General features: G+C 36.7%; 1 protein-coding gene across 1 annotated transcript in view; it reads right to left on the bottom strand.

Moving 5' to 3' along the window:
- Nucleotides 1-349: 349 nt before the first annotated feature.
- Nucleotides 350-15586, bottom strand: part of polrmt (polymerase (RNA) mitochondrial (DNA directed)) — a 42183-nt gene continuing 26946 nt past the window's right edge. The window contains exons 16-21 of the mRNA XM_056758326.1: nucleotides 11262-11314; nucleotides 6183-6281; nucleotides 5296-5368; nucleotides 4120-4211; nucleotides 3883-3956; nucleotides 350-1099 (exon numbers count right to left, since the gene is read on the bottom strand). Coding sequence (XP_056614304.1) covers nucleotides 1050-1099; nucleotides 3883-3956; nucleotides 4120-4211; nucleotides 5296-5368; nucleotides 6183-6281; nucleotides 11262-11314 — 441 coding nt within the window. The 3' untranslated portion in view covers nucleotides 350-1049. The remainder of the gene's footprint in view (nucleotides 1100-3882; nucleotides 3957-4119; nucleotides 4212-5295; nucleotides 5369-6182; nucleotides 6282-11261; nucleotides 11315-15586) is intronic.

A 15586-nucleotide genomic window follows, 5' to 3' on the forward strand; every position in this document is an offset into this window, starting at 1 on the left:
ATGAAGGGTACAGAACGCAATTTGACAATTTTCATCTCCATTACATGACAGATTATCTGTAACGTGGATCCATTCATATAACTTCAGATGAAACTAAAATTTCTATATATTTTATATTTCAGCATGTCAATATTCAAGTCCTTACCAAATAAAAAAGGATACAATGTTTTCATTACAGTATGTAATTTTGTTTTAAAGCAACCTTTTATATGGAGACAGCCCGCGATATGAACCAATGAACAGAACCGTTGTCTTAACGCTTGTGTTTTCAAGTGTGTTAATCGGTTTTGTTTCATTTTCCCCTTTTTAATAACAAGAAATTCCGGAAAAAAAAACTTGAGAGCAAGAGTGAGTTATTGAAGCAATGTATTGGGTTTCGAAAATAGCAATTAACCTTTCCCAGTACCGTAGTACAAAAATATTGACTTTATTCTCAACGAACGCCATGTTGACACATTTTGACAAGCACTCATTCATAATACATGCCTCCTTTATATTGAATTATTCAACAGGCTTTATTTACAAAACTCATTTAAGTGCTTAAAAGTTCTCGACATACAGTATGCCATCAACAGTGTGTAAAACATATATTATGTTGGCACTCTGTTATCATAAAAGTTCTTGTGAATGTGTGAACAAGGGGTAAATCCTATCCAATTGGAAATGTCAGCGAGAACCTTTCAGATGGGCTGCCTTGAAATCGATGGGAGCCGGGATGGTTCGGTTAATCAGCCCAGCGTTAGCCCTCGGAAGCGGATCACAGACCTGCTGAGAGATCATTCTTTCTCCGTACTGGCCAAGGACCCCCGCATGCACGCACCCACACGAGCGACTCCTGCTGTTTGCTCTTCTTCGCAGTGATGTTTTTAAGAGAATATGACAAGACAGACGGGTACACACACATACATACTTTTCTACCATATTAACCAGTCCCATCTCAGTCAAGCACGCTCTCGGCGCAGCGAAAAGCAGCAATCGGTTTTGATGAGGTCTGTGAAGAGCCCTTAGCTTCCTGATGAAACCTGTCCATCAGCCGTACGATACGCTCCTCAGCTGAAGAAATACACGGATTCTTTCACCTTCTCTAGATTGAAATCACCTGCGAGAGAGCAATTACATGATTACACAGATACTTAGACTTTAAGAAAAAAATGTGACAATGAAAACAGATGCTAAGTTTAGCGCTCATTATAAAATCGACTGAAATCGCAGGGGGGTGGTCAATTAATGGATTTAGGTGGTGAGTGCCTCTAAGACAGATGCCCAGTTAAAACCTTTGAAAATGTTATTACAACATTGTTCCGAGTACCTCCGAAACCTCATAGAAACTATCAAAAACAATGCAAGGTTTAAAATTTTTAGTACAGTTGCAAAATAAATAGACATCACCTGACCTGTTTATTCCACCGAAAACATACGAGACAAAATTGTGAAAACTCAGCCTCCAAGTCTATGCTATGAATAAGTACAAACGATGGCCCCATAAGAAAAGCTACAGTGTTTCTCACCTATAAAACAGGAAGATTTCGTCAAATTTATTGCAACATCCTAACCTACAACATGCTAATTAGGCTCCATACCAACTAAATTATTAAAAGAGTTACTACCTGTTGGAATTGAGCCCATTTATTACATTATCGACTTGTCAATTAATCAAGGCCATGTCCCAGGACCCTTTAAGCTGGCCATCATTAAGCCTCTTATCAAGAAACCAAACTTAGGCCCCAATGAACTAGGAAACTACCTTACCCGTCTAAAATACTAGAAAAAGTAGTGTCTACACAGTTGTGCTCTTTCTTACAAAATAATGACATACACATTTTTTTTTAAAACGACCTGTTTATTTCGTCAGATAAAGATAACATCTCACTCCTAGTCCTGCTTGTTCTTAGGGCTGCGTTCGATACTGTAGACCATAGGATATTACAGATCGCTTACACAGGTATTCAGGGACAGGCACTACAATTGTTCAGATCTTACTTATCAGACAGATATCAATTGGTCATTTAAATGGAGAATCATCAAATCTAACGCAAGTAAAGTATGGATTACCTCAGGGATCGGTTTTAGGACCCTTGCTTTTCTCCATATATAGCAAAAATATTAAAAACATCGAAATCCAGACACCTAGAATAACTAAATCCACCTAAACTCTGGATAGCCTTCCCGATACTATTCGAGGGTGAGACACACTCTCCCAATTTAAATCTAGATTAAAGACAATCTTTTCAGCCAAGCGTTTACTTAATGCATAATATTCTAAATAAATCACAGGGTGACTGCAATTATTAGATATTATTTACTAGAATGATCTTGCTTTTTTTATAAACACCATGCACTGTGCTGTGTTTTACCTTTTTTGTGTTTTTCTTATTTTCTCTTGTTAAGCGCTTTTGGAACGTTCCAAAAGCGCTTTACAGGGGAAAATAAGAAAGATTGAATTGTCTTGTGTTTATTTTTGTTATTTTGTCATCATTCATGAGAATGACATTCATGCATTTTTAGCAGCAATGTTACTAAGTAGTTTCTACACATCATTTGTAAGACATAAACAACACCAGAAGCACTTCCTGTTTTAGCTTCATAACACTACAACGTTAGAACAAAACACAACCAACAGAGAATTTAGAAATTAATCAGAATGTTAAACAAATATCTTAATATTGTAATTATATATGTGAAAAAACTAAGCTTAAACAGGAAGTGCGTCTGGAACAGGGTTGTTTATGCAAAATGGTAAGTACCACTGGGTCTCTGATCTTTTACTTCAAAATCATGAAAATGTTGTATTTTGTAAAACTCATTGGGGATGTGTACCGGAAGTTAAGTTTGGGCCACAAAAGTGTACATGCACAGCAATGTTAGTTTATGTTGTTGCTTTAAAGCCGTCCATATATTTCATTATTTGATTAAAATTATTATTATTTTTTCTTTATTTCTATACAGTTTTTTGTAATGTATCTACTGCATGAATAAATATGCATTTGCTGTAAAGCTGCTTTGCGACAATGGGGAAAAATCTGAATTGAACGTATCTGTGATTTACGTTGCTGTGTGCTGAACTGTGACATTTAGGCATTACTTAATAAAACCATTGTTTTAAATCGATAAAAAAGCCCATAATCAATAAATATTAACTATAACTCCATCACATGAACCCATTCATCTCCCAGAAAAAATGAATTAGGAAACTACCTTACCCGTCTAAAATACTAGACGGGTAAGGTAGACATAAATAAAGATACAAAACAGGCTGTTCAGCAATGACTGTCTGACTCATGAATGGAATTGTGGGTGGTCTTAATGCACGTTCACCAAGGCACAAGATGTCACGTTGTTCTGAAGAACACCGCGGAAATCAGGCCTATGGGACACACACACACACACACACACACAGCCTTCAGCTGTCCCCTGAGAGAGCCAATTTCATTAGGTGATAATACGAAGGGATCCTGGAAAAACACAGAGAGAGTGTCTGACTTCTCTGGGTTTCTTCAACAACACTCCTGAATCTAATAGATCCTCTTGACTCAGCTGTTATTATCACGATCAAAATCGAGAACACTGACGTTTATTCCCTAAAGAGATTTCGTTTACTTTTTCAGGCTCTGCTGATTCAACATATGCGACAGATGTGTACCATTTCGCGGCTAATGTATGTTGTCCGGTGCGTTTCCTCCCGGGCTGCGTTACGTAACTGGATTAATCAGTTGACAGAATTAATTGTCATCAGTTTAATGAGATCTTTCTCGCTGATGAACATACAGTTAAAGCACATGTGCAGTTTTGCAGGAAGCCGTTACGCAAGAGCCCGAAGCTGCCGAGCTATCAATCACGCGGGGTCGAGCCGCTGAGGATGGGATGGTTAATGTGTTAACTCACCTGTCTGAGGAACCTTGGCTAAAAGCTGAGCCATCTTCCAGTATTCTTGAAACTTCTTTGGCTTGGATACATCGCTGTGAGATTTGAAATAAATAGGCTTACATAACATCATCTTCATTTTTCTTTCAAGTAAACTGCAGTAAAGTTTATATACTTATGGCATTTATGGAAGAAAATGTGTTGACAAAATGTATACTAATGCAATTTAACAGTTAAACACGCAAAAGTGGGACTTACGGAGGTTTGCTGCAATACTTCTTCACAAGAAACTTGGACAACTCGTCCAAAATGGGTTCACTATGCAGAGCCACAAACTGCTCTCGACACACCTGAGGAGGACAAAGAGCACTCAGTCAATCATTCTGCGTACTTATATGATGACTTGATTGGCGTCTCTCTCTCTCGCCTCTCCTTTCAGACTTTGGGCCTTCACTTTCTCAAACTGTCCCATTTTAAGAGGAGTCTTTGGTCACAGGGTGTCAGGGAAAGAATCGCAGACAATAGACCACTCACAGGGGTTGAAAGGGATGGAACAAGATAAAAGTAAAAGAGCAAACAGAATGGGGCTGAATATGGTTTGGGATATAGATGATGTTGAGTTCGTACTGTACGATTTTGAAAGTGGAACATTTTTGGACAATATGGTTAACATCCAGAAAGCAGCTTTTGGTCAACCTCAATGTCAGCATGGCTTTGCTGGATTTGACACTAATATAATAATAATAATAATAATAAATACTAATAACAAAATGTAATTGTGATTAAAAGTGTTCTAATGTCTCATAAACTATTGGTACTATAACATAATCATTCACATTATTTCATTTTTTATTTACTGTATATTTATATTAATATTTAAATTATACAATTTGTGATAACGTTGCTGAAACCTTGTATGTCCAAATTTGCTGTGTTTCAGGAAATGGAAAAACACTGAACTTTTAAATGATTATTAATGTGATGTAAAAGTTGAAAGCACTTTTTATTAGTTAGATATTTGCAAAACTCAGTGACAATCATAAAGGGTAATTAATAATAATGATTTATGGCAAAAAATAGGGGATAGCAGCGAAAAGCAGTATTTTTTTGCCCATGTATTTCTTCCAAAAAATAAATTCACCCATTTTTATGAATTATTTAAATTAAAAAATAATATGTATAAAAATTTATATTTTTTTAAATCAAGCCTCAACTGTTTGATGGCAACTCTCCCAAAACTGCTTCAACTGAGAGGATCAGAGGCCATTCAATACTGAAATAACCTGTGCCGACAGGGTTAGTTTTTGAACATATGGTGAACTCTGCACGCTAACATCTGGCAGTTAAGCTGATGTGGTCAAACCGTTCAGCAATTCCTGCTGAAAGAATATGCATTAAATACATCCCACAATAAACGCTGTGATCCTTACTCACCTTGTTCATAATGTCCACAGTTAAAGCATGGGTCCAGTAACAGTCATGGACAGATATAAATGTGAGACCAGCACTGCAACACAAATACAACGTCAGGTTAATGAAAAACAAGAGTAAATATTATATTTAGATAACTTATTTTGAAGAATACCATACAAGGTTTTAAAAGAGAGGATTAAAGAAAATGCACACAACAAAATTTGCATTAGAGAGCAAAGATCAAAGTTAGGTTAATGTTATTTACTGAAGCTAAAACTATTAAAACATTTGAAATTAAGTAAAATATTGCCTAAACATTATAAAAAAAAATAAAGAAATGTTGTCTCAGCAATCAACTGAAAAAGCTAAATAACTAAAATAAGTTCAATAAGCTAAGGATGCAAAATTCAAAACTGAAAAATAAATGAAAACTAAACTAAAACTGAATAAAAAAACAACAAAGCAGTATAAAATAAATAAATAATAAAATAAAATAACAAGATCACAAAAACAATCCTGAAAAATTAACATCAAAGCTAAAATATTAAAATGAAAACTAATAGAAAACAATGACCTCAAATAAAGAACTTATAAGCAGTAAACCAAAAAGAAAAGCTATGCAAAATATTAACAAAAATACAGTAAACAACTTATAGAACAGTATAAAAATAAACAATAAAAAGTAAAAAAAAAAAGGCAAAAAAAAAAAAGCTAATTGAAAATATTAATAAACTTATAGAGCAGTAAACAAAAAATAACATAAAAGCTAAAAATAGAAAAACTTTATTTTTCTTCCACAAACAAACAAAAATCAAGTTTGGAAAGATATGATATTAAAACACTGAATTTTGGGGTGAATTGTCCCTTTATAAATGATGTGTAATGTAAGACAACAGTTGTCTCTTCACCTATAGCAATGCAGTGATGTCAGCATCATGTGAGTAGAGTCCAGTGAGTGGATGAAATTAGGCGGGAAGGCGTTTTTCTGCTTCATGCTGTCTGGTTTCCTAAATAAGGCACAAGAGGGAAAAAAGGAAAAGTCTCTGTGAGAAGGAAAGACTCATTTTCCATCAATCTCACACATGCACACTTGGATAATTAAGGCCGCTTTCCCAATCTCCTCGACCGGGTTATACCCACACCTGTAGAGCCGGAGGACATACCTCACTGAACAGGTGGGCAGTCTTAATTATCGTCTGAGTCGTATACACATGTGAACCCAGAGCACCTGTTAGACCGGCTGAGCTTAATGTGTGCGCTTATCCCCGCTCAAGATATGACATTACCCCGTCCTAAAGTATATCAGACGCTACCTGTATATATTAATGGGTGTCGCTTCAACAAAAAACTGTGATTCCCAAAGCGCTGGGAGTTATTCAAATCTTATAAACAGCAACCGCTGATGCATGTAAATGCAAATATTGGGGATTACAGTGAAAGTCTGTAGATGTTGACATAATTAATGTAAGCGTGAAATCCTTCAGCTGTTCATATAGTACAGAGAAAAAAAGTAAAAGCTCATCATGGCATTATGGGTGGTCCACACCAGTTCTTCACTTCTTGGGAAGTTGAGATGAATGGAGAGTGGATGGAGTTTATTGTTTGGGCTGTGCTTTGGATACGCCGGCACAAATCCAGGGGTTATTTCTGCTCCCCGGTGAGTTGGGTTGTGTGTGAACAGCTGGGCTCGTGTGAAAGAGCAAGCAGTGAAAGAAACACCACCGTGAATCAGGCCAAGTATCTTTTCTAATCTATTTGTGATGTTAGTTATCGAAGAAAACACACTGTTAACATTTAGTGGGATTGAAAGACTGGTTACAAAATATGCAACCCAACCGACCGCATTAACAACTTTCATTAAAAATGTATTGTCATACTCATTAAAAACAGCTCACAGCTGTCCCATTGTTAGATTTTCATAACACGATCACAAAAATCCCAATAATATTATTATAACAGTAGAAATTAAATAAATAAAAAATTCTATCAGTCAAATTTATCTTTAATTTTTTTATTTTTTCCTGCTCATTCGAAATCCCATTCATTCACCCCAATGAACAGCATACACTGTCTTAATCGCTCCCTATATTTATATATATATCCCAGATATATGTCTGTGTAATGTGCATATAAATTATGTATTTATAAAAACAAACACATAAATGTATGTATATGTGACCCTAGACAACAAAACCAGTCCTATGGGTAAATTTTTCGACATTGAGATTTTTACATAATCTGAAAGCTGAAAAATAAAGATTTCTACTGATGTATGGGTCGTTACGATATGACAATAAATGGCTCAGACACAACCGTTTAAAACTCTGGAATCTGATATTCAATATTTTATAAAAAATCAAAATATTGAAAAAATGGCATTCGAAGTTGATAGTCAGTAGCAGGCAATCCACTCACAAAAAATAATTTTTTATATATTTAGGATAGGAAATTTACAAAATATCTTCATAAAAATATGATCTTACCTAATATCCTAATGATTTTGGTCATAAAAGAAAAATCAATAATTTTGACCCATACAATGTATTTTTGGCATTTACCTAAAATGTTACCTTGCTACATACAGACTGGTTTTGTGATCCAGGGTCACATATAAGAAAAACTATTTATTAAATCAATAATATATATTAAATCAATAATATATATAAATATGTCAACACATTATTAAAATTACATAGGAAATATTTGCATATACATTGTATTTATATGTGTTAATAAAAGGGTGGGATCACAAGATGGCATCAGGTCACGGCCACTACAGAGCTGCTACCACCCTCTTAATTTCATGGTTTATTCAGGTCTTCACGTTAATAAGCGTCTATTCAAACCTCTAATTACAGCACTTGAGGGACATCGGAGTCCTCGAGTACACGGTTTGTGGTTTACGTCATGCATGGTTAGTGTGCAACCTGTAACCGTCCTCAGAAAACCTCTATTATATCAGCGTGAGGGTTTAATATTTCTTTTAACACCTAGAAGCATATCTAACATCTGAACGCTGGTACATTGTAATGAAGTACTAAAGGAGAGCTTAGACAGAGCTCCACCGAAACCTGTCGCTCGGATTTGATTGGAACCGGATGGCGGTGTCTGTTCTCGGCGGAGACGCCGATGGCTCTCTGCTATTTCTCAAAGCCTGCGAGAGACGTACGATTGCGGGGGCGGCTATTGGTCTAGCTGTGAGCGATTCTGGCGAGCGAGGCAGCATGGGGAGGGTGATGACGGGGATCCCTTTCGACACCCGAGCTTCTGCTAATGCGATTCCTGTCTTAAACAAGTTCTGCTGGGGTTGTCTATCGGAGGCAGCGATAGGGAAGTATAAGTGCACAAAAGTGAGGGCCGTTGTAAGTGGTTTTTAATCATGTCCTCGCAGCTTCTGGTGAAAGGTTGACCAGATTGCTCGCATCTGAAGCTGTCAGAGGAGGCAGAAGAGATATTTTTTTAAGAGTGGTGGAGTATGCTTGGGTAAAGCAAAAACGAAGCGGGTTTAATAAACACCAGATGCTTGGGTGTGGATTGAGCGCTTGTTGTTTGGATGGAAGTACAGAAAGGTTTGTTTGATAAAAGATGATGTTGGCTTATAAACATATGGTAGAATGGTGGTTGTTTATGCATGAAATTTCGTGAGATGGAACGTAATAAGCAAAGAGACTTTAGAAATGAACACAGCCTGTTACTAATGAGGGTCAATTTAACGTTTTACCCGAAAATACACATTCTGTGTTCATTTATATCCTCTAAAAGTGTTCCAAACTAGTATGCCTTTTTGTTATTTATGTAATCTAAAAAGAACAACTCCACAATGGTCTGGTTATTTTCCATTCAATTACAACAAATGGGCGTCATGGACGTGACATAAAAATGCTCAGAGAATGAATTTGTTACGAATATATTGAATCGTCTGTTTATATTTTACTAAACCCTTGTTGATAGAGTCTAAACATCAAAGAATGTCAGTCTATGAACAAATTTTCTATTTTAAATAAGGGAACCAAACATGGATGTTACAAAAAAGGATGCGTTTTTTGGGAGACGACAAACTTTGTAGGATTTCTGTAAAATAAAATGCCCAATCCTGAAGCAATAATACCCAATGATTGGAGAAGGGATGCCTCTTTATAGAACATTGAATCGTTACTTTATTTTAATTTTCATGTGTCCATTTATGAGGAATATGTAGCGTTATGGATGTGAAAATCCTGAAAATGGCACTTACCTACACTTAAAAATAAAACAAATATTTAAAAAAATGTTAAGAGAGATCTCACATGGGTATTTGAACCACCAAATACTAATATCTGTGTTGTGTCCATAGTAAAGACTGCTGGAAAAAACTTTTTTTTTCACAGTAAGGTTGACATTTTCATGGAATTGCCCAAATGTAACTTTTTTGTGAACGTTTTTGATAAAATATAAACGTAACATTTATTCCGACAAACAAATTATGACATGACATTACAACAAATAGTGATGTATGATATTTTAACGAATTATTAGAGTCGCGAGTCAATATTTTGTCTTCCACAGTCGTAAAGGTTTTGTGGAACAAAACATGGAAATAACAATCAAAGTTTTCTTTTTAAATTAAAATTGACTAACAACACAACAGTGTCCTGTATTCTACAAAACGTTTACGATTCCAACTCTGCAAAAATATACTTGGTTTCCGAATGCAAACACATGTCTACAGATGACAAAACCACAGCTGATGTGAAATCATTGTCCATTCCGTGTAGCCCTCCATTCAATAAATGACACAGAGAACGTGCCGCATTGACATTTCAACACGAAATGCCATTTGTCTCATCTGAGGGTTTCTGCATGTGTCATAGTCTTCAGAGTCTCCATACACTATAATAAATTCTGGCCGGCCACCGATGGCACCAGAACAGAGTGATCCTGCTTCTTACCAGTTTGCTATTTAAAACAGTCACATTTAAAACCACTCAAGCTATGCGAATACAGGACAGAATGAAACAAAACTACTGCACTGAGCTAAGAGGAGTGGTATATAGTGCTTAATAATAAAACTTGCACTGTTAACAAAGCTTTTAAATTGCTATACAATAGTTTCTGAATTTGCATTCCTATCTATTCGTCTCGATGGGGGTTAACTAGGGCAGTCACTAAATTCAAATTTTTTATCGCGATTAATCGCCCCCTTTTCATATGATTAACTGTAATTAATCGCACACGTATAGTGAAATTAAACATACACTATTTATTTTGTTGCAAAGCCAACAAATTAAATGTTAGTGCTGTCAATCGATAAAAAAAAGAACAAACTAATCACACAAAGCATTTGTGTTTTTAAATATACTTTTACATTATAATCATTTCACATATCTAACAAATTTCTTCAACAGCACCATTTTATGAATAAAAGCCAACTTTCATATATTGTTTGCTTTGCAACTGATGTTTTTATTAAATGTATTATTTTTTCTATTAATCAAACCCATTATAATAGGTGTGCCATTCCTACCTGTCTAACAGGTAAGAATTATACAGAAAATAAATAAAGTTTTCAAACACTTTACAGTCTTTCCAGCTAAATACATGAAATACAGAAAAATCCTCATTAAAGCTACAAAATCACATTGAATTCCTCTTTTCTTTTGTTCTTTGATTAACATTAGTGACAGGAGAAACAGCAGCACGTTTAATAACGCGGCCCCTTTAAGTTCTAATGCGCTTCCTATTTTCATTTATATTTACGCATTTGTCAGACGCTTTTATCCAAAGAGAAGTAACATGCAACTTCATGTTTCAAACAGAGAGAGACAGAGAGGCAAGCGTTTCAAATTGCAGCTTTAAGAAAATGAAACAAAACTTTCAAATGAAGCACTACCCTCATGTCCTCTGTAATGAACGTTAAAAAAATTAACAGGAGTGCATGGAAATGAGGAGAGGGGTCAGAGATCGGGGCAGTGTCAATGCAGGGGTCACAGTGTGATGGAGACACTTACTCATTGGCGTCATGGCCGATGTGGATATTCAGATTCTGCATGCTGCTCTTGAGCTGTGAAAACACAAAAGAGACTTTGAGCATCCCATGAGGAAGTAGCTACTACACAAAGCAAACAACTATTACATTGTTCAAATTGCAACAAGTCAAACTACAAGTCAAGTACAAATTTTCATATAAAAGAATATAAAAACGTTTATAAGAAAGAGATAAAAGAGAGGAAATCTATATCATCTGCATATAACAAGGCCTAAATGCAATCTGCCTCTTTGACCTCAAGTATGAACCGACACATACGAATATTACAATCAATCGTCTCTTTCGAAACGCGCCAGAGTGACCTTCAAGTTTTACTATTGATTTTCCCCAAAGACATCGGACAGAAATTTGAGTAGGACACTCCCAATCAGAATGCGATCAGGCGGCGACCGAACAAGCAAGATGTTCCCATAAACTCACACAAGCACACCGTCAAGAGTAGCTCAACCTTAGCGAAGGTTGGCATCCATCACGTAGATGCAAAGACACAGTACATGTGAGTGAGCGACTGCTCACAGTATAGGACCCGTCAGAGGGAGCTTCATTCATTCTTGATTATTTCTCTCAGGGTCATTGTGACCTGAATGCATCATAACCAGGTTTGGCTTAATAAATGGGTCACTAAAAAGCACAAAAAAAGAGATCGCAAAAACCTGCACGGTGTAGGGTGAAACCAGATGGGGTCTATAATGACAAAAGATGTATGAGTCTATTAAAGCTCATTAACAGAAGCAACAAAATCCACAGAAGATATCAAGCAGGTTCAAGAAAAAGAATTGAACTCAGTAGCAACAAAATTGACAGAACCCTTAATAATGGTTTACCTACTGAAGGTTATTAAGGGATATTTCAGACAAAAATAAAACATATTTCAACATTTACTCACCCTCATGTTATTGGGAACCTGTATGACTTTCTTACTTCTGCAGACCCCAAAAGAGATATTTTTTATACTTGTGACCAAACACAATGGCCCCAATTGACTTCCAATGAATGGAAATCTAAACCACTGAGACATTTTATTAAATATCTTCGTTTGATTTGCACAGACGAAAGAGTCACACAAGTTTCGAACAATATGAGGGCGAATATGTGATGACAGAATTTTTATATCTGCATGAACTATTCCTTTAAATCAAACCATTTACTGCCATCCTTTCATTAGCGGAAAACACAGTCTAATATGTAAACTATAACAGAACGGTGCTATGCAACATAAATAACAATATGCTATGAATGTGGCAAAGTGATACAAATATTAACTCTGTAAAGCAGTCTTAGCTACGCTTTATCGCAAACAAACCAAATTTATTGGGCAATCGACTTCAAAGACTGCAACTGTTTGTGTTATACACTGATCTGTTGCTTTTGGTTGCTCTGAGTAACTCAGAATGAAGGGAGACGAGACTAAAGCAAGCTGTCTTGTCCTGCTGGCGTGATGCCCGGGCAGTGATGAAGGGATACCTATCTGAAATGTAATAATTCCTGGTTTGGACAGCTGTCTGTGTGCACACATGCTCATGATCAGGACACACTTTGGAGAAGTGGACAGTATCTTCCTCACTTACTCTGTAGTGCTCTTAAATCCTGACCAGACTCACGTCAAACCTCTTTTTTCGTTCAAAACATGTTTCTTTCTTCTGTGCAACGCAAACGATGATATGGTTCTGTGGCCATACAACAGAAGTCAATGGGGGCCAATGTTGTCTGGTCACCAACATTCTTTAAAATATAAATTTTTGTGTTCTGCAGAAGAGGATTGGAATCACGTACAGGTAGAATAAATGGACACCTGGATAACATTAAGCCCCTTTAACCAAACATGACAGCAATGAAACGGAGTTTCAAGGCTTGCATGACGCTTTTCAACCTTTCCACAAAAACAACTTTGTTTAGCTAAAAGATCAATTAAAATGGATGATTCATCATCCACTGCTGTGAAGGCCAGAGCCCTGATCTTCTCGATATAAAAAGCATCTTGCGGAGCATGCGAAAGCACCCAGCATCTGATCTGCCTTTGTTGCCAAGCAAAACCTTAGCTTTAGCAAATTAGTAGGATGTCGAAGTTGAAAAGTATCATAAGAGCATTAGAACTAAACATCAGCACGGCTCCATATACAGTATCCTTCAAGGATCAAACTGTAAACTGGGCCTACAACAGACCCCCTGGGGAAATCACACTTGCTCTATTCAAGGGCACCTCAAGCGTTTGGCCACCATAACACAGGAGACATACGATTCCCTGCGGCTTTCTTCCCCGCTGTCTTCCTCACAACATTAACAGACTCTACTTGATGTATTGCCTGTGAAAGAAACATTTCCCCTTCCAAAAGTGACCCCTAAAGTGATTAGCAGCAAACAATCACATTAGTTAGCTTACGCGATGCATATCCACAGTCTGATTCCCTCCCAAGTGCGATTTCTTTCCCTCTATCTACAGTCACAGGGCCGCACGTGGACAGAATAAATACCACCGATTTCACCCTGGCTTATTTGTTGACTTTGGTTACGATGGTGTCGCGCTCCCATTTCCCAGGCATCTTATTAATACGCCATTTCCCATGCAAAGAAAGATCAAGGGTGGGTTGGAAGAGATGAAATCGCAGAGACGCGACCTCGGTTGAAGAGTCACATTGCCGTGGCGTGATAAAACACCGGCTTTATTACGTTTGAAGTAGGAGGTTGAGATTAATAGTGATTTGGTTCTGTACGGCACACAGAACGTCTGAAAGGTAATGAGGGTTTACTTGACTTTGACGTTGAATCTGGGTACCTTGTGAGGTTGTATTGCCAAATAGATAAGAAAAAGGTTTCAAGCACCTATTTGTTAGAAAAGAGACTCGCTGGACTTTTCTTGAATAGCATCCATTTTAATAGGGAGCAGTAAAATGTCAAAATGTAATTGCATTTATCTACTTTTTTTACCTTCTGTTATGCTACATATCACCAAGCGAAACAGGAAATTTATTGATAAGGCAAATGAAAGTTCAACTTCCTTTTTTCTATCTATTGTGCTCCATAACACAGTCTGGAGAAAAATATAAAGGGCCCGTCCTGAAACACCAACAGCAAATAAAAATATTCTAAAATATAAAAGTAACATATTTTTATAAAAACATTAAAATGACAAACACATAACAAGATTGCTCAAAAATGTAACTAAAATAAAAGCTGATTAAAATTATTTTAAATAAGGAATAACCCACGGCTAGCTGTGCATTAAAGGATTTAAATACACGACGTGGAGTCCAAGAATCACCCGACGCAAAGCAAGACGTGATTGCCATCTTGGAGCGGTCCACTGACTTCACTCACAGTTTACTAGAACACACAAACACTAAAATGCGCAGCCATGGCTGTGAAAAACACAGGGATTAAAATTTCTGAAAAATGGGATAACCTTTCGTTGTTGTCATATTTTAGTGCAGCAGATATATTGTTTGAGTTTACACAACAATAAATATTTTTTTATAATCATACACAGTAAGCTTGATCCTGAGTGTTAACGGACCAGCTCCAACCGCTCCTATATGGCGGACGATTTACGTGGGCCTATAGCAGATAATAGAAACAGATGCTTATGTTGCATCTAGTTATTTATATCTATGCAGTAAATGTTGATAAAAAAGTCAAGCTTATTTTTACGTTAGTGTTAATAAAATAAATCTGATTACAAAACTCTGGTTTTTACAAACAAATTCTCTTTCATTTGAAATTAATAAAAGGCAGAACAATACACAGCAAATAAAACAACAATTTCGTACTCTCATGGCTTTGCTACACTTAATACTCCTCACGACTGACATTGCAACAGCACGTCTTGACAACTTCACACCCACACCCACATGCACCAAAATCCTAATCAACTACTTGCCCAACGTGAGAACCACCCAAAACCTAACCTGACAGTCCACTACGTATCCCCTCAGACATAAATAATCCAACGTGTCAATGAAACCAAACTTGTAATAATGAGATATTAAGAGATAGCGTTTGAATAAAAACAGTCTATAAAACCATCTCTTACCCAACACCATTAAGGGTCATTAAGATCCATCATGCCGGTTCATCTGTGTAGGGGGTGTTGCGGCTAACAGGTAGATGTAGACCTGGCGCTCGTTGGTGATTAATGGGGGTCTTAATGGTGCTACATTAATCTCGTCAGCGTGACATTTACAGGAGAACCGCAAACCCCTGGTGTGACCGCCTGGGGAGGGTTGTCTCCATCGTTGGGCAGAATAAATATAGACTAGCTTTACCAAGGTTGATGCTCTAAATGGTGTTGTA

Source organism: Triplophysa dalaica, chromosome 10, assembly GCF_015846415.1.
Source record: "Triplophysa dalaica isolate WHDGS20190420 chromosome 10, ASM1584641v1, whole genome shotgun sequence".
NCBI classification, from domain to species: domain Eukaryota; kingdom Metazoa; phylum Chordata; class Actinopteri; order Cypriniformes; family Nemacheilidae; genus Triplophysa; species Triplophysa dalaica.